The 27248-nt window shown below is 42.6% G+C and overlaps 2 protein-coding genes across 17 annotated transcripts in view; both read right to left on the bottom strand.

Annotated features, from left to right (window-relative positions):
• Positions 1–22034, bottom strand: part of MAPKBP1 (mitogen-activated protein kinase binding protein 1) — a 53203-nt gene extending 31169 nt beyond the window's left edge. For 2 of the 3 annotated variants that reach the window (XM_046652499.1, XM_046652500.1), the window contains exons 1-2: positions 18446–22034; positions 17631–17852 (exon numbers count right to left, since the gene is read on the bottom strand). In XM_046652499.1, the coding sequence (XP_046508455.1) occupies positions 17631–17852; positions 18446–18460 (237 nt within the window). In that variant the 5' untranslated portion in view covers positions 18461–22034. Of the gene's footprint in view, positions 1–17630; positions 17853–18413 lie in introns of all 3 variants that reach the window. The other variant, XM_046652501.1, reaches the window with a different exon arrangement.
• Positions 22035–22160: 126 nt separating this feature from the next.
• Positions 22161–27248, bottom strand: part of MGA (MAX dimerization protein MGA) — a 156808-nt gene continuing 151720 nt past the window's right edge. For all 14 annotated transcript variants that reach the window (XM_046652484.1, XM_046652496.1, XM_046652497.1 and 11 more), the window contains 2 exons: positions 26973–27149; positions 22161–26097 (listed from right to left, as the gene is read on the bottom strand). In XM_046652484.1, coding sequence (XP_046508440.1) covers positions 24821–26097; positions 26973–27149 — 1454 coding nt within the window. In that variant the 3' untranslated portion in view covers positions 22161–24820. The remainder of the gene's footprint in view (positions 26098–26972; positions 27150–27248) is intronic.

Below are 27248 nucleotides of genomic sequence, written 5' to 3'. Positions count from 1 at the left end.
AACCCTGACTTCTCTCTTTATCCTCAAGCCGTTTCACTGACACTTACTAACCCAGCAATGCTGGGGCAAAAGGGTACAAAGAACTCAAGAACACGTGTTTTTATTTGATTTAGGTTTCTCACTAAGTGCTTATGAGGCTGCACATTGTTACAATGCTCTGACATGCCACTTCCAGCAGAAGCTTTCACGAAGCACTGTGCATACTCCTTCTCCTGACTGCAAGCAGGGCAGCAGGTGACGAGCCAGGCCCCTCGGCCTGGGTCCCTGTGTACCTGATGCACAGAGCCCTCTGCTGACCCGCACTGAATATAAAGAAACTGTCTGTTAAGTCAGGGAGACTTTGAGGTGATTGGTTAGCACAGCATGACCTAGCCCAGGGATTTTCACACTTTTTGATCTCTCACACTCTGGTTTCTTTACACTCTTAGAAATCATCAAGGACTCCAAAGAGCTTTTATTGATGCAAGTTACATCTATCAATATTTACTATGTTAGAAATTACAATGGGAATATTTAAATATATTCATTAATTCATTAAAAATAACAATAAACCCATTACACGTTAACATAACACTTTTATTAAAAATAACTCTATTTTCCAAAACAAAAAAAATTTTAGTGAGCAGAGTGGCATTGTTTAACATTTTTGCAAATCTGTTTAATGTCTGGCTTAATAGAAAACAGCTGGATTGCCATATCTACATCTGCATTCAATCTGTTGTGATACATTATTCTCATTGAAGATGAAGAAAATCTAGCCTCATTTGGATATGTAATTGGAAAAGGGGGATCTCATAGATCTCCTAACAAGGTTTTGGGGACCCCAAAGGTTCTCATACCACACTTTGAAAACCAATGACCTAGCCCCTCTTGAATACTACAGCATCTTTCCACACAAGGAAACAAGCCCACTAGTGTGGGAGTTCTGGCCTCAAACATCATTTGAGGAAACTGAGGAAGGGAAGAGGCCCTCTGAGAAAATAGTCCTCAAAGTCTGGGATGGGGCCCAACGTTCTGACAGGAACTTCAGCTCCAAACCCTCATGGCCCAAATGCCAAAGAAACACAGCCCAAAACACACATCAGTCCAGGTAACTGATTATGGCCAGTGGCTTGGGGCACAATTGCTACAGGAAGCTGGTGCTCTGATACATCCACAGTTCTACGAACATTGCTTCACGCACAAGTGAAAACTCAGAACTAAGAAGAGAGCACCCACTTTGTACTCTAGTGATCTCCTCCACATCCGAAACTCAGCCTAGAAGCAGGCAGTATACTCAAGTTGTGACCTAGCCTTTGCTTTGGCAGGTGGAGAGTGTTGAGATGGAGGAAAGCTTACACCAACCTGAAAGAGGGTGTCATCTTTCCCCAGAAACAAGGCTGCAGGAGGGCAGAATTACTACAGATATACTGAATACCCACCACTCCTAATATGCACTAGGCAGGGCAGTACTGTAACCTCTTGAGAGAAAGAAAGAAGGAAAATCATCCCTCACTGTAATGAAATAAAGGGATAACTTCATAATAGCCTATTCCCAAGAGAGAAGGAAAGAATAAAGTCAACTGTTTAAGTGCTCTTCTGGCTCTCATTAAAGTAGATGGAAAAAACAGGTGGCTCAGAGGCAATAGACAGGACTACTCATTCATACTAGACAGAACAGTATTTTGCAACATGCAGATTGCAGCATATTAACAGGACCTGAAATCTATTTAGTGGGAAATGAAGAAATAGAACAGAACAAAAATCTCATGGCATGTAGTAAGGGGAAATATTGATCATGAAACTTTTGTTTCAAGGGTGTGTGTGTGCGTACTGGTCACAATGTAAAAGGTGTTTGTTAATATGAGTGGTTCTCAAAAAAGCTTGAGAGCCACTGGTATGCTATGTGGGACCCTAAGATGAAGAATACACAGACTTTACCTTCTACCCTCAAAATCCATCAAGGAAGATAAATGATATACTACAAAGCAATCCCACATGTGATGAGGGTCATAAGAAAGATATAAAGTGCTCCAGAAGAGGAAGAGAGATGATTTCTGAAAAGGATCAAGAAAGCGAAACAACAAAGCTTTCCTGGGAGTGAGATGGTATTTGGCCTGGGCCTTGTAGCAAGGATAGGATTTTGATGGTGGAAATACAGAAAGAAGGAATTCTCAGTAGAAGAAGCTGCATGAACAAAAAGTTTGGCAGAAGGAAACAGCAGGTAAACAATGGTAAAAGCAAAGATTGTGTAGGAGAGTAAGTCAGGAGAGGTAGACTGCAACCAGACGAGGAAGGGCCTTGAACGCCAAACCAAGGGGAGTCATCTGTAGGTTCTGGGAAGCCACGGAAGGGTTTTGGGCCAGGGACACAACCAAAGCTATGTTTTGGTGATGATGTCTATAAGACATACAACACAGGCAGGGAGCCCAACTAGGAGGCTATTAGAATAGTCCAGGCGAGAAGTAATGAGGATCTAGACCAGCATGAAGATAGTGGGAGGAGAAAAGAAATGATGGATTCAAAAGTAACAAAGCAAATAGAATTGGCAAGACTGGGCACCGTAAAACTCTGAAGGAAAAAGACAGAAGACACATTTTGAACCTCAGAGATAGGAAACAAGGTGGTGCCGTGAAAAGAAATGGTGCCGTGATCAGAAAGAGGACCTGCATCTGGACAAAGGAAGAAGGATGGGAGCCGACGATGTCTGTTTTAGATAAGATGAACCTAATGCACTCCAAGAATATTTAATAGGAACCACAGAACATTCAATTTAGCAACATAAACCTGGAATTGATACTTGGCAGAGAGGTCAGGACTAGAAATAGATATTTGAGAATTATTTACATGGAGGTGAAAACCACCATTGAAAGTACAATGAGACAGGAGAAGACAGAGGGAAGGGAGAGAGAGAGGCTGAGGACAGAACCTTGAGGAATACCTATTTTTAGAGTACGGAGAAGATGAGGTGGCAGGCAATTAGAAAGGGAAGAGGAGAGCCAGGACGCCAGTGAAGGAGGCAGTTTCCATAAGGGAGAGGTAGTCAATGAAGTGCCAAAAAAGAAGTGAAGGAGTCAAGAAAAGGAATCTCCATAGTCCACAGCCATCTGTGACATAGGTGGCACAGCACAGGGTCCCCAGCAGTCCCAGATCCCTAAACACATGATCCCAGGAACTGTGGGCAGTGCCTTCTAAGCTTTTCTGGTATCTCTCTCTCTCTCGTCCCTAGATCTAATCAGTCCACAAGCTAAAGAGGCACCAGCCAATGAAAGATCCAGTCTGTGGAGCCAAGACAATGGCACTGCTAGAGAAGGGGTTCTTGCTTGAGCCCATGGCCTAAGTGGTTCAGATTTGCTCTTCCTTTCTTGGAGTGAGGAGCCACCACAGGGAGTCTGCAATGGCAAGGGAGCAGCTACTCCCTTGAGAGAGAGAACTAAGAGGGCAGAACCACAAAAGGCCAGGGTCATCTAGGACTCAGCTGACCTCAAACTGGTAAAGAAACCCCAGCAACCGGGAGGAAGCTGATCTCTGTTTTTGTTGCCATGTTTTGTTGCCACCAGTTTCTTTCTTACCCCCTTCTCCTTTTCTCCACTTCTCAATCCCACTCGACACAAGTTATAAATACCTGAGTTATAAGTCATTCCAGCCAAACTATGGGCTTACTATTTCCATAAACAAGCATGTCACAGACCTGTCCCAAGCAGAGAGCTCTCCGCCCTTCCCTCCCTTCCTGCAGGTTAAGAATAACTATGCTTGTCTCTTGCCCACACACTACACTCTCATCTCACAAAGCAGAGTCTCCACCAGATTCTGAGAATTGCCACTTATGCAAAAGCCACAGAGGAAGCCCAAGACCAGCAGGCTTTGTGCAGAGACGTAGCCAGTTGGGCAGAGACCCAGTGACTGGCCAGGGGAGGGGGAGGTGGCGCCGGGTATCATGCCCAAGCTCACTCACTCCTGCTCCTTCAGAGTCCAAAGTGCTATCTTCCCAGAGGCAGGAAGGGACACAATGGCCACTCCAAGACTGCAGAACAGACCTTGCCTCTCTACTCTGCTCCTGGTATCTACCCCATCTGGCTGATTTACAGTTCTACTGTCTATACTATGAAGGATCCCAGAAACAAATAACTTACAGTATGACAGAAAAACCAGGCCCCCTCAGAGTTCAGAATTAGTTGGAGTTGAGCCAATTCTCCGGTGCCGGGATTAAAATAGCCTCAGCTTCTAAGGAAGGTAATCTGCCACTGCTTGGGAGGAGGTGACCTTAGAGCTCCTCTAGCCATAAGCCCCTGGAGACTACAGAACAAGGGTGCCTGATCTTGGCCTATGGATAGTATTACTCAGACAGCTTAACAAGATTTTTTCAGATAGCAATCCCCACCTTATCCCCATCCCCTGCCTCCACAAGATTCTCAATCAACAGATAAGGAGTGGGGTTCAAGAATCTGCACATTAAAGCTCTCCAGTTGGTTCTACAGATTAATCAGGTAGGGAACTACTAAATTAAAGCATTTTGACTTTTTATTTCCAAATTTCAGCCCCTCCTGGGACTAAGGAGAAAACAATATTCTAAGTATTCATACAAGAATACCCAGACCAATGGGGTGCAAAGGGTTTTGTGCAGAGAGAGGGTCTATAGCTATAACAGCCACGATTCACATGTGTACTTTGACCTGAGAACTGTGCTAAGCACTTTACAAGATTATCTCATTTAATACTCTTGACAGCTTAATGAAGGACTAGTGTCAAGGAGCCAGGTAGGCAGTGAGAGGAAAAACCAGGATTTAGACCTAGGCCTGTTTGGTTCCAGAAACTAGAGTTCCCCAAACCACCAGAATGTGGCAGTTTCTGAAAGAGCACACAGGGAAGTCACTGTGCCTCCATAGAGGCATCAAGGACAGGTCTGAGAACCAATGTAGAAGGCAGAGAGAGGGCACAAGATGAAGCAGAGGGACAACAGGGTCTTCTCCTGCTAGCTGTAGTGTTTTAAAAAGATTAGCAGGCCTTATCAGTTGCTGAAATGGGTCTAAAAAATGGCTTCTGACCTCTCCTCACTGAGATGATTGCAGAGAAAGAGGAATGAAGGGTCTTCCAATGCCAGAGTATCCCACATGGTCAGAGCTTGCCCATGTCCAGCTGGCGCTATAACCTACAGTCAAAATGGACAGCTGACACCTGTATCCAAGGCAACTGACATTACAGTGTCAGAAGCAGGAGAATCTGATTTTGTGTGCAGGTAGAAGAAGAGGTAAAAACAGCATCAGACGTCAGACTGGAGGGGACGGCATGAGGGGCTTCTAGCTAAAGGACTCAATTATCATACAACATTAGCGTCCACCCAAGTCCACACAGCAGCTTTAACAACACAGAGCCTGGTACAGAGCATGCACTTCCACCCTCCCTTTCTCTTCCAGTTATCAGAAAGTCAAGGATAGGAGATGTCTCAATTCAGGCAACCAGAATAAGGGAAAAATTTTATTCCTCTCTGCAGCAAGACCAGAAGCACAAACAAAGCTTTATGAGCTAAAAGTCTGATCATCAAGAAGGATCTAATTCCTCCTCATTCAGCAACTCTACATGCCTGAGTTTTCTTCATCTCTTGGTTTCTAAACTTTGTAAGCAGAGAGGATACTATCTGTTCCTTGTCTGGACTAAGTGTGCAAAGTGAATGTGTGTTCTAGGACAAAGAGAGGAGTGGGGCGGGCTCTGGGTGCCCCTGCAATCATGCCAACTTGTGCCACGACACTCTCCTAGGAAGAAGGAAGGGTTAGGCAACATGTTAATCTCTATAAAATGCTCATTTCTTTTCATTCCCAATGCCAACACTTTGGTTTAGGCCTTCACCACCACATTCCTGGATATAGCAATGGTTTTCTCATGAATCTCCTTACTGTAGACCCTGTCCTCCCCTCCCAGAACCCACAGAATAATCTTCCCATAGCATAGCTTTGATCATGTCCCTCCTCTGCTTAACAACTTTCAGTGGCTCCTTACTGCCAACTAAATAAATTATAAATGTCTTAGCCTAGCATCCAAAGCTGTCTCTCAATGGGTCCCCACCTCTATTTCCTACTACTCACCCATATGAATCATGTGTGTTTGTCAGTCTGGATTACTCATTATTCTAGAAAGGAGCTTCAGGGCTTTAGTTTGCATTCTTCCTCTACCTGGAACGTCCTTCTCTTCCACCACCCCATAATGAAATCCTACCCTTCCTTTAAGGACCATCACATCCCCTATGATTCTTTCTGTAATCACCCTGGCCAGAAATGATTCCTCCCTCCTTGGGATTCTTACCGCAGCACTTAATTTGCATCATTCACATGGCATGGGCTACTGAGTACCTGGTACAGAAGTTCTTTATGGATCTGTCTTATTTCTCCTACTAGTCTATAATCTCCTAGAAGGCAGAGGCTGTGTCTCATACAATTCAATGCTTACAGCAGAGGGTACAGTGTTTAACATATATTTGTTGAATCTGTTTTTAATACTTTGAAAATATTTGTGAATATCCTTTGGTTCATCTTACTTAGTAAGTTCTTTAACCTCGTAGAGAATTCTCTACGTATCACAGCCAGCCCTAGAAGCTGGAGCAGGAAGAAGGATTTTGATGCTTTTCCAGAAAGACTAGGGAAGGCCTCAATGGAATAATCCATGTGCCTTAAATGATTGCAAATAAAACAGTCTTATCCCTGACTTCAGTAAATACATGCACGGCACGGCTCTTCACAAATTTGACTTAAATTATAATTACAGAGTAAGTCCAAAAAGATTAGAGAAAAAACATTTTTTACAAAAGTGACAATAGTGCTGTTTAAGAAGAACTTTACCTGTCCTTTATAACCAGAAATGGATGTAGCTATGAAGAGTTATTCTGGATGTTGGGATTGAATTATTCTGGATGACTTGCTTTTCTCTTTATGCTTCTCTATATTACTTGTCTAAAAAACCTTCTCAGAAAGCACATGTTCTTTGGAAAGTATCAAAAAATATTTTAGGGGCCCGCCCGGTGGCGCAGTGGTTAAGTGCGCACGTTCCACTTCGGCGGCCCAGGGTTCGCTGGTTCAGATCCTGGGTGCGGACATGGCACCGCTTGGCATGCCATGCTGAGGTAGGCGTCCCAAATAGAAAGCAGAGGAAGATGGGCACGGATGTGAGCTCAGGGCCAGGCTTCCTCAGCAAAAAGAGGAGGATTGGCAGCAGTTAGCTCAGGGCTCTTTCTCAAAAAAAAAAAAAAAAAATTTTTATTTATCAAAGCTAACCAAGGAAATATTTTTGAAGAGATTAGAAACGAATTATCTCAAATTCAACAAGTTAATGATGACTTTGTGAGAAAATATTTTTATGTCCAATTACTAAAAAAAAATTTTATTATACCAGATATATTTTTCAACATTTCTGCATAACTGCTTTAACAAAATGGGTATACAGATTTTAAAATTTAAACATTTTAGATTTAAATATGAAATACACATGTTTAAATTGGAGAGACTTTTATCTTTATTGGTATTTTTCTACTTACAAAAATAATACAGACTCAATGTAAAAAATTCCAACATTACAGAAATATAGAAATGTAGATAGTGAATGTCCACCATAATCTACGATCCCTCCCTGAGGTAACCATTATTAACAACAGTTTGGTATTTATAGCCTCACTTTTTTCTATGCATATACTAACATATATGTTTTAACAAAAATATAAATAATCATTAACATAAAAAACTGTTACACAGTTTGCTTTTTGTCACTTAATATAGTTTGTATACCTTTCACCTCAGTACATACAGATTGATCTCATTCTTTTTAGCAAGTACAAGGTATTTCATTTCCCGTATGTACACCAATCCTCTATTAATGGCTGCTTGGATTACTTCAAAGATTTCACTATTGTGAATAACACCAAAAAAAAAAAATTCAGTTATATACACCTTCATGTGGCATGAATGTTTGCATAGAATAAGATCCCAGAATTATAACTGCTAGATTAAAAGATATGAATATACAAATTCTTCTAATGGATATTACCAAATTGTCTCCTAAGAAGGTTGGATCAATGTATGCTTTCACCAACAGTGTAAGGGTAGGAGTGCACTGTTCCCCCACATCTTCATGTATATTTTCTCTAAGCAAAAATTATTTAAATAGAATATTTCACTCTCTTCACAACATTAGAAACTCAAAACAATGGGTTATAAAATTAATGTGTTTTCACTCTGCCTTTAAATTCTTATTCTAAGAGGAAGCTCTAGGACTAATTCTCTTCCCAAATTATTTCTCAATATAAATGAATTATCTCAAAAAAGAAGAAAAAAGTTATTTCTATTTCTAGAGAAGCTATTGCTGTTAAAAAGCATGCCCACCACTCTGGTGATTTCTAATCAGATACAGTAAGTTAGGACTCTCCCCCACCCCTGGTTCACTGGTTTGACTTTTTAAATTCCAAAAAATCATATCCATAGCCCTGAAATAAATTACACAGTAGTTAGTATCAAAAAGAATATTTGCTAAGCCTTCCTTTTGGTCAGCAGTTAAAGTATTGTTTATATAAGTTAGAATATTGGCAAGAAAAAGGTACTAAAGATAGGTTACAATAAAAAGCTGCAGAGGGAGGATGATTAAATGTTGGAACAGAAGAGGCTGAACAGGCAAAAAAGGACTTCTCACAATGGAAACTTGAAAGAACAAAATCTTGTGAGCAAATCAGAGAAAAACTCCTGGGTATTCTAGAAATCTAAGGGTCTTGATAATATTAGCAACCCCTCAATAGCTGTAAACTTATTTAGACCTTAGAATGTGCTTTCACATTCATTAAATCTCATTTAATCCTCACAACAGCCCTGGGAAAAAGCCATCGGTATTCCAATTTTACAAATGAGAAGCCAGCTCCCTCAGAAATGAAGAAGCTGTCCCACCCCTCCAACACCCCCACTAGACACACACACACACACACACAAATAGCCCGGCTTCTCAAAATATGGCCCAAGGAAGAGCAGCTTAGGCATCACTTGGGAGCTTGGCAGAAATAGAGAGTCCCAGGGTGCGCCTGAATCTGAATCTGCATTTTAAGAAGACGCTGCCTCTCGCCCCACCAACTAATCTATCTGCACATTAACTCTTAGAAGCCCTGTTCACTAGCAGTTCTGGGTTTGCTCTGAGGGAAAACCTCTGCAACACCTTCTGTAGGGGCCTCACAAGAGACCAGAGCAGCCCAGGGAAGCAAGCACAATCTAAAGAGAAAGAACACATTTAGAAAAGTCAGCAGCAGGTTATGATGTTATATGAAAACAATCACGATGTGCAAAGATACTGTGCTTTCCCAAACAGAAGCTGACCAATGAGCTTGCCTGTTGCATGTTTAGTCCTGACAAGCAGCTGCTTGCTTTTCTCCAGGGCAGGAGCTGAGAGGCGGCAAGGGTCAAGGCTTCTAAGCATGCTCTGAGCTCCGCCCCCATGAACACAGACTGCCTGTAGAGTGCCCTCCACCCGATCCACCTGGCTTGGGGCTTCCTCTCCTCAGGACTAACTGGGGCAGCTGCAGGAAAGCATCCATTAAGATCCCATGCTTTGGGCTAGCCCCTGTGCCCTAGTGGTTAAATTTGGGATGCTCTGCTCCTGCGGCCTGGGCCCACTTCCTGAGTATGGACCCACACCACTTCTCTGTCATTGGCCATGCTATGGCAGCAGCTCACATAAAAAAAAAGGAAGATTGGCAGCTGATTTAAGCCCAGGGAGAATCTTCCTCAGAAAAAAAACCCAAAACCATGCTTTTTACCCATAATGTCATCACTGTTGCCCATTTGAGGAAGAAAACCAAAATAATACAAATTTGAGATCAGATGAGCCAAGGCACTTACTCAAGGAACTTAGCAACCCTGTAGCAACCTAGCCAAACAGTCACATGGGCAAATGACCTCATTTTTGCTCATTTTCATCTTCACTGAACCCCAACTGTCATTATCCAGGTCAGCCCTGGCATGGGACATTTTAGACCCAGTTTTTTTCCACAGAAAATAGGCATTTTAACTCAGCGACTCTCCACGGCTTCAAAGACGAGGTCAATTGTGGGTAGGGACAGCCACAGAGATAACAAAGAGGTGGAGTACAGAGGCAAAGAGGAAGAGATGTAGGGTAGGTAGCACTAGCAAGCAGTCAGGAATATGAGCTACACAATCTACTGCCAACTAAGAGCAGAACAGCTTAAAGCCCCATGATACCCACATACAAAAACAACCACGGCATCTGTGGGTCTCCACTTCACTCCCCGACCCCACTCCAATCCCAAGAGAGAAGCAGCATCTGCCTGTGGCTTATGGTCATCTGGAACCACACAGCTGCACCCCGTCAAGCTGACATTCACGTACCCACAGAAACACAAGCTGTATAGCTCCTAACAGTACCACAGGGAGAGAAGTGGGGATACCAGTTCAGGAAATCTGGAGTTGGGGATGGGAAGAGGAGCAAGGATGCAGAAGGACAAGGGTTACTAAATGATGGCTCTAAAATAACAGTCTGAGAAATTCATTAAATGAACTCTTATGGGGAATGCTGAGGGAAAAGCATATTTTTTCAGATACTGCCCTTGCAACTTTCCAAGCTGAATGCAAAATGCGACTCTTGGCTACAGCAATACTAGGCATACTTCTGTGCTTAGTGTCACGTTTTGCACGTGAAGACTCCCTGCAAGGAGTACAGAATAAAGATTAGGTGTGGGTTTCGGAGTTAAGATAGCTGAGGTTTGAATCCAGCTCAGCTGCCTACTGAGCCTACCACCAGCTACTCACCTGACCTCTCTTAGAATCAGTTTCCTTATCTACAAAACAGGAATAGTATTTATAGTGGGGTAGTGTAAAACTTGAATGAGATAATATATGTAAAATGCTTAGCACAGTACATAGCAAAAGCTCAATAAATGTTAGTCATTATTACCCCTATAAACATTATTATTTCTAGTATTATTATTGGAGAGTAAGATAAGGACAGGCAGCACTGACAACAAAGGCTGGAAAGGAGTGGTTTCAGTAAGCATCCTGCCTCAAAATGGTGAATGGCACAAATCTGTAATGGATGGGAAAAGAAGAAACCTGAAAAGTAAAAGAACAAATCCTTGGGCATTTTAATTTTAAAAAATAAAATCATCTTAATTACATAAGACAAAAACCTCAAGTCCACCCTCACCCACCTTGATGACACCATCAGCATTGCATCCTTCAGAAAATACCAACACCTCGGCAGTGTTCTATTTCTTGACTTGAGTGATGGTTACACGGGCAATCATTTTATAATTATTCACAATACGATATTATTATATTTCATGAAATTTTCTATGTCTATTTCATAATTTTTTAAAGGTTTTGTTTTGTTTTTTAAGTGCCAGAATCTTTAATGGGGTCAGCTGAACTTATGGGGAAATGACCAGAAGCACCACTAAAGGAACAGAGACCTCAAAGACTGATGAGAGGTATGATGGGAAGTCAGAAGTTCTAGTGAGCTCAGCATGAATGAGAAGCAATGTTCAAATCCAGGAGAACCTAAGAAACGCCCTTCCAGCACTCCTCCAAAAGAGAATTTGACAAAGTGAAAAAAAATCAGCCATGTGGTTTCACAAAGTGTTGTTCCAAGATCTTCAAGTAAATTTAAATCTCAACTATGAATGAAGGAGCAGGGAAGGGAAAACATCTTTAGCCTCATTCTAGTTTTAGGGGCAGAGATAAGGTGCATAAACTTAAACATCTAGTATTAAAAAAAAAAAAGACTGTTTTACAGACTAGGGAAGCAACAAAAAAGCACTATAAACACTCTCTGTGATAAAATGAGAGGTGGTGGAATTTACTCCCTAGAAGTCTAAGAGGAGACATCCATACTGTGATCTCATTCTTCTGTAAGTGTCCTTCAAACCAAAGGAAAATGCTGTGGCCAAGTAAGAAGCGCTGTGGACTTGCTGATATAACTGTTTGGCGGAAGGAAACCAAGATTTGGAAAATCTGAACACTCAGAAACACCAACCCTATGGGGCCAGCCCTGTGGCCGAGTGGTTAAGTTTGTGTGCTCCTGTTGGGTGGTCCAGGGTTTTGCTGGTTCGGGTCCTGCGCCTGGACATGGCGCTGCTCATCAGGCCACGCTGAGGCGGCATCCCACATGCCACAACTAGAAGGACCCACAACTAAAATATACAGCTATGTACTGGGGGGAATTGGGGAGAAAAATCAGAAAAAGAAAAAAAAAGATTGGCAACAGTTGTTAGCTCAGGTGCCAATCTCTAAAAAAAGAAAAAGAAAAATACCAACCCTAAAGATCCACACCGCCCAATCTGTCTGTCATATTCACTTTATTTCTTGCCCTCCCCTCCTTTTTTTTTCTTTTTAAATTTTAACAGATAACAAAAGTTAAGGTAAAACCCACAATGTGGATTTGATTCAGTAAACTTCCAAGCAGGTGGGCAGCTCTCATTCCACACCTCTACTGAGAACTGCTGTAAAAGGAAGCTGACAGAAAACCTGGCTTTGTCCTGCACTCAACAATGGAACCCAGAGGAAAGGCTTAGCTTGTAGTAGTGGTAATGTGATGTATAATATAACAAATCCTACTGAAAACACTGTAGCTTTTTTTTTCTTACCAACACTGCAGTCTGTACATGAAGTAAAACCAACAGATACTCTGTGAACAACAGTGGGACAGACCACGTTCCCAGAGAAGCTTAGTTTGAATAAACATAGTCCCAAATTTCAAGCCCTCGACTGTTTTCCAAACAAAGAGACAGTGATAACAGCCACAAGCCCAACTTTAGACTGAGGGGGCTGACGAAGAGATTACAGAGGTCAGGCTGAAGCCTCACTTCTACCAATGTTTTTTCATTAGTCAAGAAATGAAAACACACAGGTGACAAATGGAAGAGAGAAATGAACTCAGAGAAATACCAATAGTCCCAGAGACATTCAAAATACTGGCAAGAAATAAGACAGTGACTCAAACTGATCCAACAGGGGAAACTTGCCCTAAATTGCAAGCTGAGAGAGGGAAAAGAAACTTGGAAAGCAGCAAGGCTGTTGGACTCTGAAATGAGTGAGGCCAAGTAGATGAGGGACAGCTTTGCAAGACAACTTAGGCTGGGCTATTTTAGGCAGCAAAGGAAGAGGTGTTGGGCTGGGGAGAGAAGAATCCTCTCTCTCCAGTGAGAATCACTTTGAAGGCTGAGGGCAGCTGCAGGCACCGGAAGGAGAAATGAAATGGAGATCAAAGGAACAAAACCAGGAAAACACCTCACACTTTCATTGTACACCACCTGTTCTGAAGATCTCAAGACACTTCACAAGCCTTAATTGAAGAATACATCAGAGATAGAAAACTCAATGAGAACCCGCCCAAGTTCACTCACAAAGGGAGGTGAGGGGCAGGGCTGTTGGCCACAGGGGCCATTACTCTTGGTCATCTATCCTAGGTAGGGAGCCCAGAGAGTGCATATTAAACACTAAAAACTCTTGGTTTCTATGAGTCCCAAGGGAAGGGGGTAATGGAATGGTGACACAAAAAACTGGCCAGGACTCAGGGATATTATCATAAAGTTTCTTATACCTGCCCCCAGAGGAAATTCCTGTTAAACTCTCTTAGTAAGGCAATGACTTGCTCCTCATATCTGACCCTGCAACAGGGTAGTTCTCTCAGATTCTCTCAGGACACAGCAGTTTACAGAGCCATGAGTCTAGAAGACACAGTGGAGATGAAAACTACTCAAGGAGAAGAGTACACTTACTGGGCTGGCTTTATTTACTCTCAGGAAGCCTCAATGAGGACTTGGGTGCGAAGCCAAAAGATTTCAGGGTCCTAGCACCTAAGTCAAGGGTTCACAACCCCGCAGTGGACTTCTGGTGGAACTTAATATATATTCAACTACCAAACTCTACCCCCAGAGGTTCTGATTCCATATAGCTAGGATGGGCCCAGGAATGTGTATTTTTAAATATTGCACACGTATTCTGATGTCTCACTGCCCTCCTGACCCCTCCTCCAAGTTGAGAGCCAACAAGCTAGAGCTAGAGCCAACGACCCACACAATGCTTTGAAAATGAGTATGTTTTCCACCACCAAACAGACAGATTAAAGAGTCTCAATAGTAACACCTGGGCTCAAACACTGAGCAAAAGCTGAGATTAGATTATTGTCAGTTTTTTCTCCTCCATGAAACTCACCCGCACAAACTCTTCTTAGAGACACATATTAAAAGGCTCAAAGCAGCACCATACAATCAAACGAGAAAATTTTGGGAAAAAATGAAAAGGAAAGAATGAATTAGACTTGTATTCATAAAAACTGAGAACTAGAAGAAAGCTGCAAGTCAACTTGCCCATTGTTTCCAGAAGGGATAATATATAACCCAGATTGGATTAATGGCTATTAAGGAGGAGGAGAATTTCAAAACCTCCCCCACTTACTTTTTCAAAATCTAACAACCCTCCAGCACAGGCAATCCTTTTGTATCCCTAACTTAAATCTTGCCTGCTCGGCTTCAGTCCATTTCTGTCCTTTGTTGAAACAGAAAAACAATCCAGCTCCCTCCACATAAAAATCTTTCAGAAACTTTAAGAAAAGAGGGGGAGGGTTAGCTACCAAGAGCACACACATTTGCCTAAGGAAAACACAGCCTCAACTGAGATGAGAGGTAGAACTGACAACTGCATAGGATTTGAAGTGGAGGGGTGTTTATGACTGATAACTTTGAGTTACGTTCATCAAGACTCAGCAGATCTGGCATAAAACCTCAAATTATTCTTTTCCAATTCTATTACATTGCAGAGATTTCCCTCCCTTAGAGAAACTTTCATAAAAATCTCAGCTCTAATCTACTCTCTCTCTAATAACTTAAATCCCCATCTCTACTGGCTCTCACTTCAGCTTTTAACCATATTTTTAACTAGGTCTCTCCTGAATTAAAAAGCCTTTAACGAGCACTATTTTCTGCATATATGCACTTCTCCTTCTCTCTTGTGCCTTCCACACCTAAACAGGCTGCATCTCTACTTCTTCTTCAACATTTTACTATTCCTAAATTTGATTTCTCTTCTAAAGAGGTCACAAACTCCTCCTGATCATTTCCCATTCTTCTGGAATTCCAAGTTTATCCCTACTAGATTTGACATCTTTAAATTGTTCTCATTCACTTATTCTACAAAGTGTGATGTAAAGGAAATAAAGAACATGACCCCTGACCTTAGGAAACGAAGACATACATAAAAGAACACTTAGAGATTGGTTCCCAGGTAGTGGGGCTAGTCAGAGAAGGCCCTGTGGCTCCAGAAAATACACAGCTGGATCTAAAAATAAGTGGAGAATTTGGTGAAAAGGCTACTGTAGATAGAAGGAACAGTATGATTCAAAGCAGCAGGCCATGTGAGGTGAGAGCCATGTAAAGGCCCTCTGTCACTTCCTTCTTTGCCTCTACAAAAAAGGCACATGTCTTTTGGTTTTCGAATTTTATTTCAGAATTAGTTACCCATGAATCACAAGCTCGCTGACTGTTACCATGATTACCCACAGCTACCACACATTACAGCAGCTCATGAAGCCTTATACACCAGGTCCTATACGGGTTACCACAGGCAGGCTTTTAGAATCGTCTTAGGCAGAGTCTGCAATAAGGAGTGTGGGGAGTGAGGCATCTGTAGGGTCCTAGGCAAACAAAGACAGCTACTACTTTTGGGTGTTAAAGATATGCACCAGCACTCTGCTCTGTTGGACTATTCAAGGGTCATTCAACTTCAGCTAAGTATTTCCTCCATTCACAGTTCAAGGACAAACAAAGCCATTTAAAGCAGTCTGAAGCAATGAATTCCTATTTGAAACAGGGCTGTTTAATGGCGATGCCAGGGATGCTCTTTTTCACTGTTTTCCTGGAGAGCTTCTACTCTTCTCCTCTTGCGTCAGGACTCAACAGTTCAAGCATCCCTTCCTCTATGAAGTCTTTCCTAATTCCTCTAAGCTGACTTAGGTTCCCTCCCCTGTGATGCCACTAACATCTTTATGCATACCTGTAGGACAGCACCTACCACACCATGTTGTAATTATTTGTCTACATGTCTGACTAGCCACAAGCTCTTTGATGGCAAGGATAATGTTTTATTCATCACTGATTCCACACATAATAGGCATGCAATAAATTTTTGTTGAATGCATTAATGATGAATGACATGGGAAGTTTTAAAGAATGGTGACCGTAACTTCTGGATTCCAGATCAAAATTACAATAAGTATTGACACGGAAGACTAAACTCTCATCATACATTTCTACTACCTATACCATTCTTGGTCAGAAAAAGAGACCAAAGATATGAGAGGATTACTCTAACAGTGCTGATCATTGCCAAGTTCCTAGCCAGGAATAGGAGAGCTTGCAGTACTAAGAATGATCCAACACAGCAAATGAGTAAACAGAGGCAGATCTAAGACAGTTTCTCAGTTTCAGGCTCATTCTCCTGCCTCTAGAGAATATGAACAATGATTAATAAAAGCCCTTGGAAAGGTCCCTATCTCCACTGTCGTGGAATCTTGTGGCCAATTTTTATTCAATACCATCTCTGCTGAAATATACAGGAAAGCTCTTCACCTTCTGACCAAATCCAAGCAAGGTTCTGCTAAGGGGTATGGGATCTGAATGAATCCCTCCCAGAACCCTGCCAGCTTGCACATTAGCACTCTAAATCGTTCCTCATTGGCTTTATGTGATACAGGCAAGGCAATAAAATGCTGCTGTCTCAATACGCCTCTCCCTGTAGCAATCCTGTACCACACAAGGCTACTGGGCTCACAGGCTGCTAATAAGACACAAAAGTCTAATCTGATCCTATGGGAACAAAGCCCTAGATTCCCTCAGGGATTAAATAAATTCAGTCTACTTTTGCATTCTCGAAGCTATGGGGCTTAACAAAGTTGAAGAAGGCATTCAGACCAACACCTGGACAAGTGAGGGGATGGAAAGGGACTTGGCCTCCGAGGTACTTCTGCATCAGGGCCCAGCATATAGCGAATAAGGTAAGTAATCTTCAAGGGCAAACCAGAACTGTTTTTCGTTCAGATATCTGGCTCCTTGCATGTTATCATTCCTAAGAAGCCAAGAAGCTTTGGTTAAATCAATTTAGGTCTCCTGAAGAGAGAAATTCGTTTTGACCCAGGCAAGAGCATTTACCAAACCAATTCCTCAGCCTAGGTATTTCAGCATTTTTCTTTCTGCTACTACTGTCTTACATAACCTTAGCTGTGACAGTAACACTTGTAGTCACATTAGTCACAGCTTAGCCCTTCACAGGGTATTTGGCCCCACTACCTTCTTCCAAGAAGGGAAACTGAGTCATAGCGTATTACCTGGCTTCCCCAAGCACAGACTTAGTTTGTAGTGAGGCCACAATTAAACCCAAGGTGCCTTCCTCCTATTTCTCTCTTTTCACGGATGAATCTCAGCATGCCCACCCCTGTGCTCTTTTTCCTTTAATCTGAAACTAAATCAATGCTTTCTTGAGGGGCAGAGATGGGCACACTTGATCCTTTAAAGCCAACAGGAGCTTCTAGTTCTCCTCTTTCCAAAGAAAGAGGAAGGTGAAAGAGGAACATGGAGCAGAGGAGGGGAGGGTCGCAAAGTGGGGGCTCCCAACACTAGGACTCACCTTAGAGCTGAGGTCCTCTCGCCGGTTTCCTGCCTTACTCCTGCGTAATTTGATGGATGGGGACCGCAGCAGGTTCTTGATCCGGCTGGTAATGGTCGACCCTTCCACAGCCGTCATGATGAGGAGCCCCCGGGACAGTTCCTGGCCCAATCTTGGGACTTGTCTCAACAGTGGCACTGCCTTCCCACTCCACACGGCCTTCCAGTATGCCCTCTCACTGACCTGAGATGGCAGAGGCCACCTTACCTTCTGCCTAGCCGTGCCTGCAGCTCTTATCTCTAGGTATTGCCCTCTCCTGCTCCCCGCCTTCAAGTCCTGCGCGGTTTCTTACAACGTTTGAAGGGCAGACCCACGAAAAAGGGGGGGGGGGGGGGGGGGGGGGGGGAGGGAAGCCGGAGCCGCGAAGAAATGCCAGGCCCACGCCTGCCAGAGGCGTTTAACTGGAGGGATGGGGTGAGCCGTAGTAGGACTTGTGACTGTTCTGGTCCCCGTTAATGACCCGCTGTTCCCATGGCAACTGCAGTGCCCGAGAAAAGAGGCCGCAGAGGGCACCAAGGAGTCCCCCAGGGGGCCTGGACACCTGTGCTGGTGGCTACGGGGACACTCGGCGCGGCGGGGCTCGCTGTGGCCCGGCAACGCGTTCTGCCACGGGAGCCTCCCTCCCCCACCCCCGACCCTCTGGAGCTCGCTCTTGGTGCTCCACAGGAGCCCTGGACCCTTCTCTTTCACCTCCCTCAGAAGCCCCTGCTACTCGCCAGCGCCCCCGCTCGGGCCCGGCCTCACCAGCCCCGGGGCGAGGGGGCCGCCCCGCTTACAGCGCCCTCAGGCATCGCGCTCAGCGCTCTGCGCTCCGCGGCAGCAGCGGTAGGAGCAGCTATGGTGGCACGAACGGCTCAAAACGCGAACTACCGCCTGGGCCAAGCTACGGGCTGGGTAGGCGGAGCCGAGGCGAGGGGGTGCGGTCTGCAGCCAGGAGGGCGTTCCGAGAGTGGACGAGTAAGGTTTATGGGGGCGGGGCCAATGAAGGGCCTAGGAAGCAGAGGACGTGGGACTCGAGAACCACGGATTCTGCACAACGGAATCGCGGGTATCGCTCCTAGAGGAAGGTCAACAGAATATGGCTTCAGAATTGAGAGAACCAAGCCTTTTATGGTATTATCAGGACTGGTCCCCCACAGAACTGCACTTCCCAGAGCCCCAACAAGACGGTAACCACGCCCCCAGGGTGCTACAGTTGGGATTTGATAAGCCCGAAGGACCAGAGGTGAAACTAACTCCCAACTCAGAATTATAAGATTGAGGTACAGCCATACGGCTCTGCTCCCATCGACCCCAAACGCTAGGATTTAAAGCGATTGGAGAAGTTTCTGCTTACCGCCTGCCCGACCGCTTTGACCTACGCGGAAATTACTCTCCTGAGTAACTCTTTGGATCGCTAAAGTGTTTTGAACTCTGCAACCTGATTGGCCATGAGGGAAGAAAGGGGAGGGCGCTTTAGGTGTGTTGGGGATAGGCAAGACAAGCGAATGTGCCTATGGGATATATGTTTCATGGTTTCTTTAGGCTTTAGCCAATGTCCCACCAAGCTCTCTCACCTAGAATTAACCAGAGCCTTGTTGCTCCAGATGTTTTCCTCGTTCGTGTTAAAATTTACTCGTGAAACCTTTTCCCTAGTACTGTTACTTTAGCGAGGTCACCGTCAAGCTTAGTGGCACTAGTTTTAGTGGCCTAGTTTTTCTAGCTGGGGGGTGGGACACAGAAGTATCTTTGCATATTCATATTTCATAGATGTCTCAGCCTGAGAGTTTATTTTCTATAAGCCTGACTTTCTCTCTTGTTGCCATTTCAAGAAATTTATGAAAAGGTTAGCCTAAGCCAAGACTTGAGTCCCAGAGAAAAAGTACACTGGTGTATCTGTCTCACCCTATCCAGAGCCTTAGAACCCCTGGCGGATATATGTTAGCAAGAGGGAAAGGACCCCTAAACCCATCGCTGTGGGTGGGTATTGTACTGGCCAAGTTGTAGATCAAGTATGATCCTGTGTGTATTGTAGCCACGTATTAAAAACGAGATCTATAAAGCTCACATGTTGACACAAAGATCAGGGAAGCAACCTCCTAAAAGACCAACTGGCAATACCTACCAGAAGCAGGAAGCTTCCTTCCCTTCTACCATGCAGATGTAACGAAACATAAAATGAGATTTTCACATTTATTTCCCAAATCTAGAGGAAGGAGGCAAGAGTCATTAGCCACAACAGTATGTAATGGGGGGTTGGTTCCTTCAACTCCTTGCTAGCCTGTGATTTTACCTCTCTGTTGGAGGTACGAGGCAATGTGTAACTGCTAACAGATGGTGCCACCTGGTGTCCTTACTTGGGTGCTGCATTCCCCAGCAACTGCCATCTCCACCCATGAGTTGTCCTTAATTCTCTCCAGATCATTTTGCGTCCACCAGTGTTTTTCTCACTTGCCTAACCACTCATGGCCTGGTAAATGGGTTTACAAAGTATCATTGGTCATTTCCTGTCCAAAGCTACCTTAGAGAAAATGTTCCCCAAATTACTCTCATCTGAAGCTCAAGTTGGAGAAGCAAATCCAAGCTCCTGCTTTTGCTGTCTAAGACGATCTAGCTGAAAAACAACTGAGAACAGTGTAATGAGATTTCGTGTGTCTCAGAATCTGGATATTCCCAGTCTAAAGCCAAAAGCACCTATTTTTAATTCTTCACAATTTAGTCCAGCCTTAGTGTCTAGGTACCATGCAGCCTTTGAAGTGCTAATAAGGGTACAAGCTATATGCTGTTCTCCTGATTCACGAATTAATTCCTTAGAAAATAGTCCTAGGTCCAGTATGAACAGAAGTGTTATTCCCTTTTCACCAAATTAAATATTTGTCATCCCACTCTCCAAAGTGCAGTTGACCCTTACATAACTATTTCACCATCCATACGCTACTGCACTTTTTCTTCTCCTTGTCTATGTCCTAAACATGTATACATGGTTGTCAGACTCTAAATTCTACATGTCTAGGAAGAGACGTATACAATTGTTTATTTTGCACTATGCTCTTCAGATTTTAAAATTCACCCTAGGCTTAAGATGCAAATAGATGCAATTATAAGATCCTGGAAAACTAACAGGCTAAACATTTACTCATCAGTTCAAATATTTATTGAGCACCTTTACATGCAAGGCACTGTGGGACAGCTGAGACCAATGCTTGCAGTTGGAAACAGGATGGATCTCAAAACAATGCTTCTAAGACTGCTTTCCTATTTAACAAAATCTAACAGCCGAGTTTACAACAAAAGAATTTAGTAGAGCTTAGATTTGTCTCAAAATTCCCAACTCATCCCATGGTTTAGCCTTCTCACTCTCCACACACACCTCCATCACTATTACTCAACACTTACGTATCTTTGTAGACTAGTTCAGTCACATTTAATATACTACAATTATGCCTCAGAGTTCAAAAGCTGTATATATATCATTTCCCTCTAACTTAATTTTAAAAATGCATTTTTTCCCTCCAAATGGCAGTGTGTACACCTCAGTTTTAATTTTTTATGCATCCAGCCATTCATGTTCATGTAAAATTTCATTCGAGATAATACAATGACAAGAAGCACTGATGCCCTTATAAGCACTTTCTTCAAAATCAACAATTTTGTGCAAGAAATGTGTTCTAATTCTTGGTTCTCAATCATTCTCTATAAGAGTACCTCAAAATGTGCTGTCTACTCTGTGCACTGGTTTTTTTCCCCCCTAATCTTCTGGGAGTGAGGAAAAGGTTATCACCATTTTTTAGACCTGTCTTCAAAGTGCATTTCTCTCTCAATTCACCTGACCCATTCCATTTCAATATCTCAACCAGTATACTTAGGGGAAAAAAACTATACTATTAAACCGTGCCTTCAAAATATATGGATTGTCTCCCTTTCTTCTGTGCTCAAACCTTTTCAAACTTATTATAGAAAGACCTGCTGTCAGGTATTTCATCCATAATTCTGGGGGAAAAAAACCTGCATTTACTATAAATTACACAAAGTAATTTATATGAAATTTATATAACTGGACTTGATCTGTTAGTGATCTAAGAGTAGTTCAATGTGTAAAGCACTCCTTTAATAAAATTTTTTTGTAAATCATGATAGTGGCTAACATGTATCTTGCTTTGAGAACTTCTACTGTCCTTAGCCTGTAAAACTGTGTTTAATGTCCTGTTATTCCCCAGGGTAACAGGTATATTACCTTGCACACCTTGGTACTATGAAGCTAGCCTTTCTTGATTGTAGAACGACTTCTTGAGACAAACACTTGCCATTAAGCTGTACAAAATTTTGAAGTCCCCATGTAAAACATGCTACAAGGATTAGAACACCCAAAACTTTCCCCAAATGGCATGTCGGACACTTTTATAACAGTAAGGAATTCCTATGATAAAACTACTTCAGTGACACCTCTCTCAAATATGTCTCAGGGCATTAGAATTCTCTAGTCCAACTCAGCACAAAGCTCCCAACACCAAGTCCTGCTTTATTATAACTGATTTATTTCAAGTTTATACATTCTGCCTTCCACTCGCCAAACTTTTTCTGTTCTTAGGTTTCTAAAAAAATAGTCATTTTTTCAAAAGCAGAAAAGGAAAGATATATATTTAATATATAAAAGAAAAAGCTAAATCTGACATAATTTTATTCTTAAAAACATTCCATTTATTTACAGATGTATAAAAAGGCGAATTATTGGTCTACTGAGATCATGCTTCTTATTGAGTTAGGGTGAGAGCTCACTACCCTCCCAATTCCTCACCTCCTCTTACTCAACTACATCTTTCATAATCACACATAATTTTCAAAGATCAGTTTCTCCTGGGGTAAGGTTAAAAGGTAGGAGTTTTTTGGAGATTTTAGATTTCTGTCAAGACTGCAGGATTGTTCTGAAGACTGAGGCCTCCTCAAATTAGCCCTGATGACTTCCTACTTCTAAGAGGTCTTGAAAATACCATTATCTTGAGGATTTGTAATGACATCTGCAGCCTCCCTTCCACAACCGTAATCATCTCTGATTTCCATCTTTGTACATCTCTCATAACAGTCAAATATCTTCCCACCAAGAACTGACTATTACTGTTTGTCTATTTTCCTTCTAAAAAAGAGAACAGTGTTCAGAAGCAGAATGGTGGTCCTTTTCCTGAGGATTATTCACTCACTTGCCTGCTCCTTGGCTGACCCTCAAAAGCCATAACAAGAGCCTTGGGAAGTCAGGAGGAAACGTGAGGACGAGGCAAGCAAGGAAATAATGGGAAACTGCTATACCTGGATTAAAGTATTAGCATCTCCAAGGACAATTATTAGCAGGGGAGACAGGTGCTGGACTCCTTGGCTAAGGCATTGAATGAAATCTGCTGGGTAAAGAGGAGTGAGAGGGATAATGAGAAGCTATGGGGCGCTCATTACCTACTTCAAGCTTCTTCAGTAACCTTTAGAGGAGTGAAGGATGAATGCTGATGAGCAGGTCTAGAAAGGCATGTAGCGCAAAACCAACAAAGGATTTGATCCCACTGCCATTTGCAGAGGAAATTTTTCAATCTGTTGATTATCAGAGTTACTAGAAAGGGAACCAACCACGGAAGTAATAATTTACCGACTAGAATTATTCCAAGTTGGTCTCACAAACTGGGTCTGAAGATATGCTGAGTGGGATTTGGGATAAAGAAGGCAGGGGATGTAGAAGAAATAGCATCACCTAGGCACAGCCCAGGTACTGGAAGCTCTTGTGTTAGTGTTTCACAACACAAGCAAATCCTGTCAATGAAGACAGAACAGGGGTTACATTCCAAAATATAATTATTTAAGAAAGGCAAAATGCAGCAGCTAAACCCCAATCTATACATTTTCAGAATAGTGATTCTTACCCCCAGGAGTTTCCAAGAGACCCCTCAAGTGCACCATGATTATTTACAAACTAGATAGGAAACATCATTTCTATACTCAATACAAATCTCATCTTCTAGGTTGAAATCTTCAGCCTTTGAGAAATCTATGAAAACAACTATACAAAAATATAAATATCTTTATCTTTACAGGCTATCAGTCCTTCATACCCTGACAGCTAATGAGTGAAAAAGCTCTACAGATCATTGAATCCATGGTAGCAGATAATAAAAAATATATCTTGTGATTCAAATACTGCCTTATTTCCCTGGTAAAGAGTGCCTACTGTGACTTTACTTTTCCTTACATCCTGTGCAGGTAATAGTGAATGAAACCTTCAAGCACCAGAAGGCTGGTTTGATTCGGGAAATATCCAGCCCCACAATTTCTTATTTTGGCCACTGTCCTCTGGTCTGGGGAGGGAATGCTTTTCATTTTAGCTGTCTCCTGAATGACGTGATTTGTGAAAGGGGGAGGGCTCCCTCTATGCCTATCTCCAAAATACATATTCCAGGTAGAAAAATCCCTGGTACTGTGAAATGGTCTTTTCAACACCCAAAGACAATAAGGGAGAACTAGTATTTTTTTAAACATCTCAAAATAATTATCTTAGTAATAAAAGTTAAAAGCATTCCTACTTTACCAGAAGGCTTGGATTTATAATTCTGATTGAAAAGATGAAGGAATGAAAACTACTTGGGATATGAAAGAAGAGAAAATTTCACTGAATGACACAAAGTCCTTCACTTTGGTATTCCATGGTACCTATCCTCTCTCCCCCTCCTCTTGAAACACCAACTAAAAACTCTCTCTTCTGAATCCCTTTGCACAAGTGCATCACATTCCTTGGATTTCCGACTTAAACAACAGCTATCAACTACAATTCAGTCCATAGCAACTCCGAAGTCTCAAGCAGCTTTTTCTCTGGGAGGGAAGAACTAGGAACCACTATGGACCTAGAGTCTTGTCACGAATTCCTTGGGTAAGAGGGGCACCTCGTGTTCAGTAATGGATCACATCTTCTTAGAGAGGATGAGGAGACCCAGCACCACAAGTGAGGTAACACATTTTAACATGATCAGAATTTCATAGTAGTAATTTCTTATACCGAGGTCAGCACCCTACCCCCTTTCTCTACCGTTATCTACCACATCAAAGTCAAGGATCACTGTTCCATGACACAAATAAACAGATGCCTGCAGAGAAAGGAGGGTTCCTCTCACAGCCTGGCTTCTGCCTGAGGACAAATAAGTTCATTTCCCTGCAGAACTTGGTGAGGCCCCAGAGTTGCCCAATTTGGCCACAATAGGTGCCAATGTAGGCATCACCTTGCTCTCCCGGCATTCCTGGTCATTCCCTGTTAAGTTTATTTTGTGTCCAACTGACCCAACTTTGGCAGCTACAGGTGCCAAACAAGGCATCACTTTGAGACTCTGACCATCTGCATCACTGGAAGGATTAGCTACTTTTAAACCTAGAGGTGCCAACTTTGGCATAGGCCTCCACAAAGTATCTGTGCTGCTATTCTCTAGGCCAGCCTTCATGTGTAGGATGGGGGGTGAGGACACACTTTCAGGCTCTGCAGGGATGCCAGAAGTATTTTTCCCTCCATCATTGGCTTTCCTGTGGGAAAGGAGGGGATCCTTTATCTCAGAGTCAATAACAATCTTAAGGACATCTGGCTCAGAGGCTGGTTCTGCAAGTTGTTTTTCACTCTCAGAAAAGTCATCGTCTTCCAAGTGCAAGAGGAGGGGACTGACAGAGTCACTCTCCCCTTGTACATCAGGCAACTCTTTTAAATCAGTTCCCAAGTGGCCAACCTGGAAAGTTGTTCTGTTCCCAGGAGGCAGCTTACTGATAAAAGCCCGCCGAGCATCCCCTGGAAACTCTGCATCCATAGAACTGGGCAGTTCAGCCAGGCTAACAGAATCATCATTTAGTTGCTGATTAAGAAAGGCAATCTCATTGAGCAAAGAAGTCAGTGTCTCATCAGTATCATCCTCATCTTCCATGTTAGTTAGCAGTTCGTTGGGATCTAGTGCTGCTTCCTCTATAGCTGATGCTACTTTTCTCAGTTCCATCTCTATGCTTGAGTCTTTGAGATCTTTCATCTTTAATTTATGAAATGGAGACTCCTTTGGCTTCAGTCTCTCTCGTCTTGATTCACTCTCTTTCCATTTATACTGAATTCCTCTCATATCACCAGAAATCTTTTTGGGTAAAAACTCCTGTGCTTCTTGCATACTGGAAACATCAACTATTTGTGGAAAACCAGAGTCTTTATTTGCCAGAAAAACCTGTGTTGGACCCAATGCCATTCTGCCATCTCTATGGTTGCCTCTGGAAGAGATTCTCCCTGAATCTTCAAAGGAGTTATCTTCATTCCTGACAGTGTTTTGCAGGTGGTCAGGTGGCTTACCATCAGGAAGTTCATGAGGATATTTGCTGCCACCCATTTCTACCAAACCTCCTTCTGTGGCCAGTGAAGTCACATTAACAATTCTCGGCATCATAAATAAGTCGTCATTTTCTAGGAGGAAAAAAAAGCATTTAGATCTACAATGGTAAGACTGTCTCTCTTTATTCATACTCAATAACCACCTTAGGGAGTTGTAGACAAAATTCACCTGTCTACTTTTATCAAGAAGATGAAAGGAAATAGTAGTTCTTCAAATTATGGACGTAGCCTAATAAGAAAACAGGCAAAATCTAACCAAAAGACTCTTTGATATTTCATCATTAATAAAAGTTTCCTTTCATTATTTTATAGAAATGTTGCCCAAGTTAATTCTTTATCTTGAGGCAGACATGCAACTTGATTCTGTTCACCCAGTTAACTGCTACTCTAAGGGAAAAATGAAGCCCTAGAGGCAGCGCTGTAAGAGAAAGGCTGACTCCTCCAGATTGGCTTTAGCAGTATTTGTATTGGTAAGGTTACCCTTTTACCTTAATATAAATTTAGGTGCCTAGAACCTAAGTCATCAAAGTAAGACTTCCTTTTCAACTCTACTTAGCCTCCAAAGGGAGTGGTGCTCAAACTGAATCAGGCTGGTAATGTAGGAGTACACCATCTCTGAGTACAGCACAAAAATGACAAACAGTTATCAACACTAAAAACTGAAACAATAACTCCTTGTCTTCCTTTGACTTTCACCTTTTTAATTCTTTTCCTACTTAGAAATAACTAGAGCTCACAAAATAGTTCCCAAACCCAGGCAAAAAGACCAGTAAATACCACAGACTGAGCCGAATACGTTCTAAAAAGAGGGTATCTCTTACTAAGGCAAATGCAAATACAATAGCTCTTTAACATTAATAAACAGATTCAAAGGCTTTCTCTGTCACTGTCAGATACCAGGGATAACTCTTTTTTAGTATCCATGGAAGACAACACTGAAGACATACCTGATTGAGCCACAGCACTGCTGGCAACCTGAGGCTTCAGATCTGCTTCTAAGAGAGCAGGAGAAACAGTTACCACTGGTCCTGAGAATAGGGGACCTTTTAAGGTGAGCAACTGTCCTTGTGGAGTCATCACAATGTTGGCAGAGGTGTGTGGAGTGTTAGAGGGTGAGGTATTTTCTGTAAGGAAGATCAAAAATGAGTTAAGTATAAAAGATACACTAAAGCTAGAGTAGCCTAAGAGTCTAGGAAACATCCCTAAAACCACACTCTGATTTA

Source organism: Equus quagga, chromosome 2 (genome assembly GCF_021613505.1).
Source record: "Equus quagga isolate Etosha38 chromosome 2, UCLA_HA_Equagga_1.0, whole genome shotgun sequence".
Classification (NCBI taxonomy): domain Eukaryota; kingdom Metazoa; phylum Chordata; class Mammalia; order Perissodactyla; family Equidae; genus Equus; species Equus quagga.
Note: the sequence above shows the minus strand (reverse complement) of the source record. Positions and strands in the feature narration are given on the sequence as shown.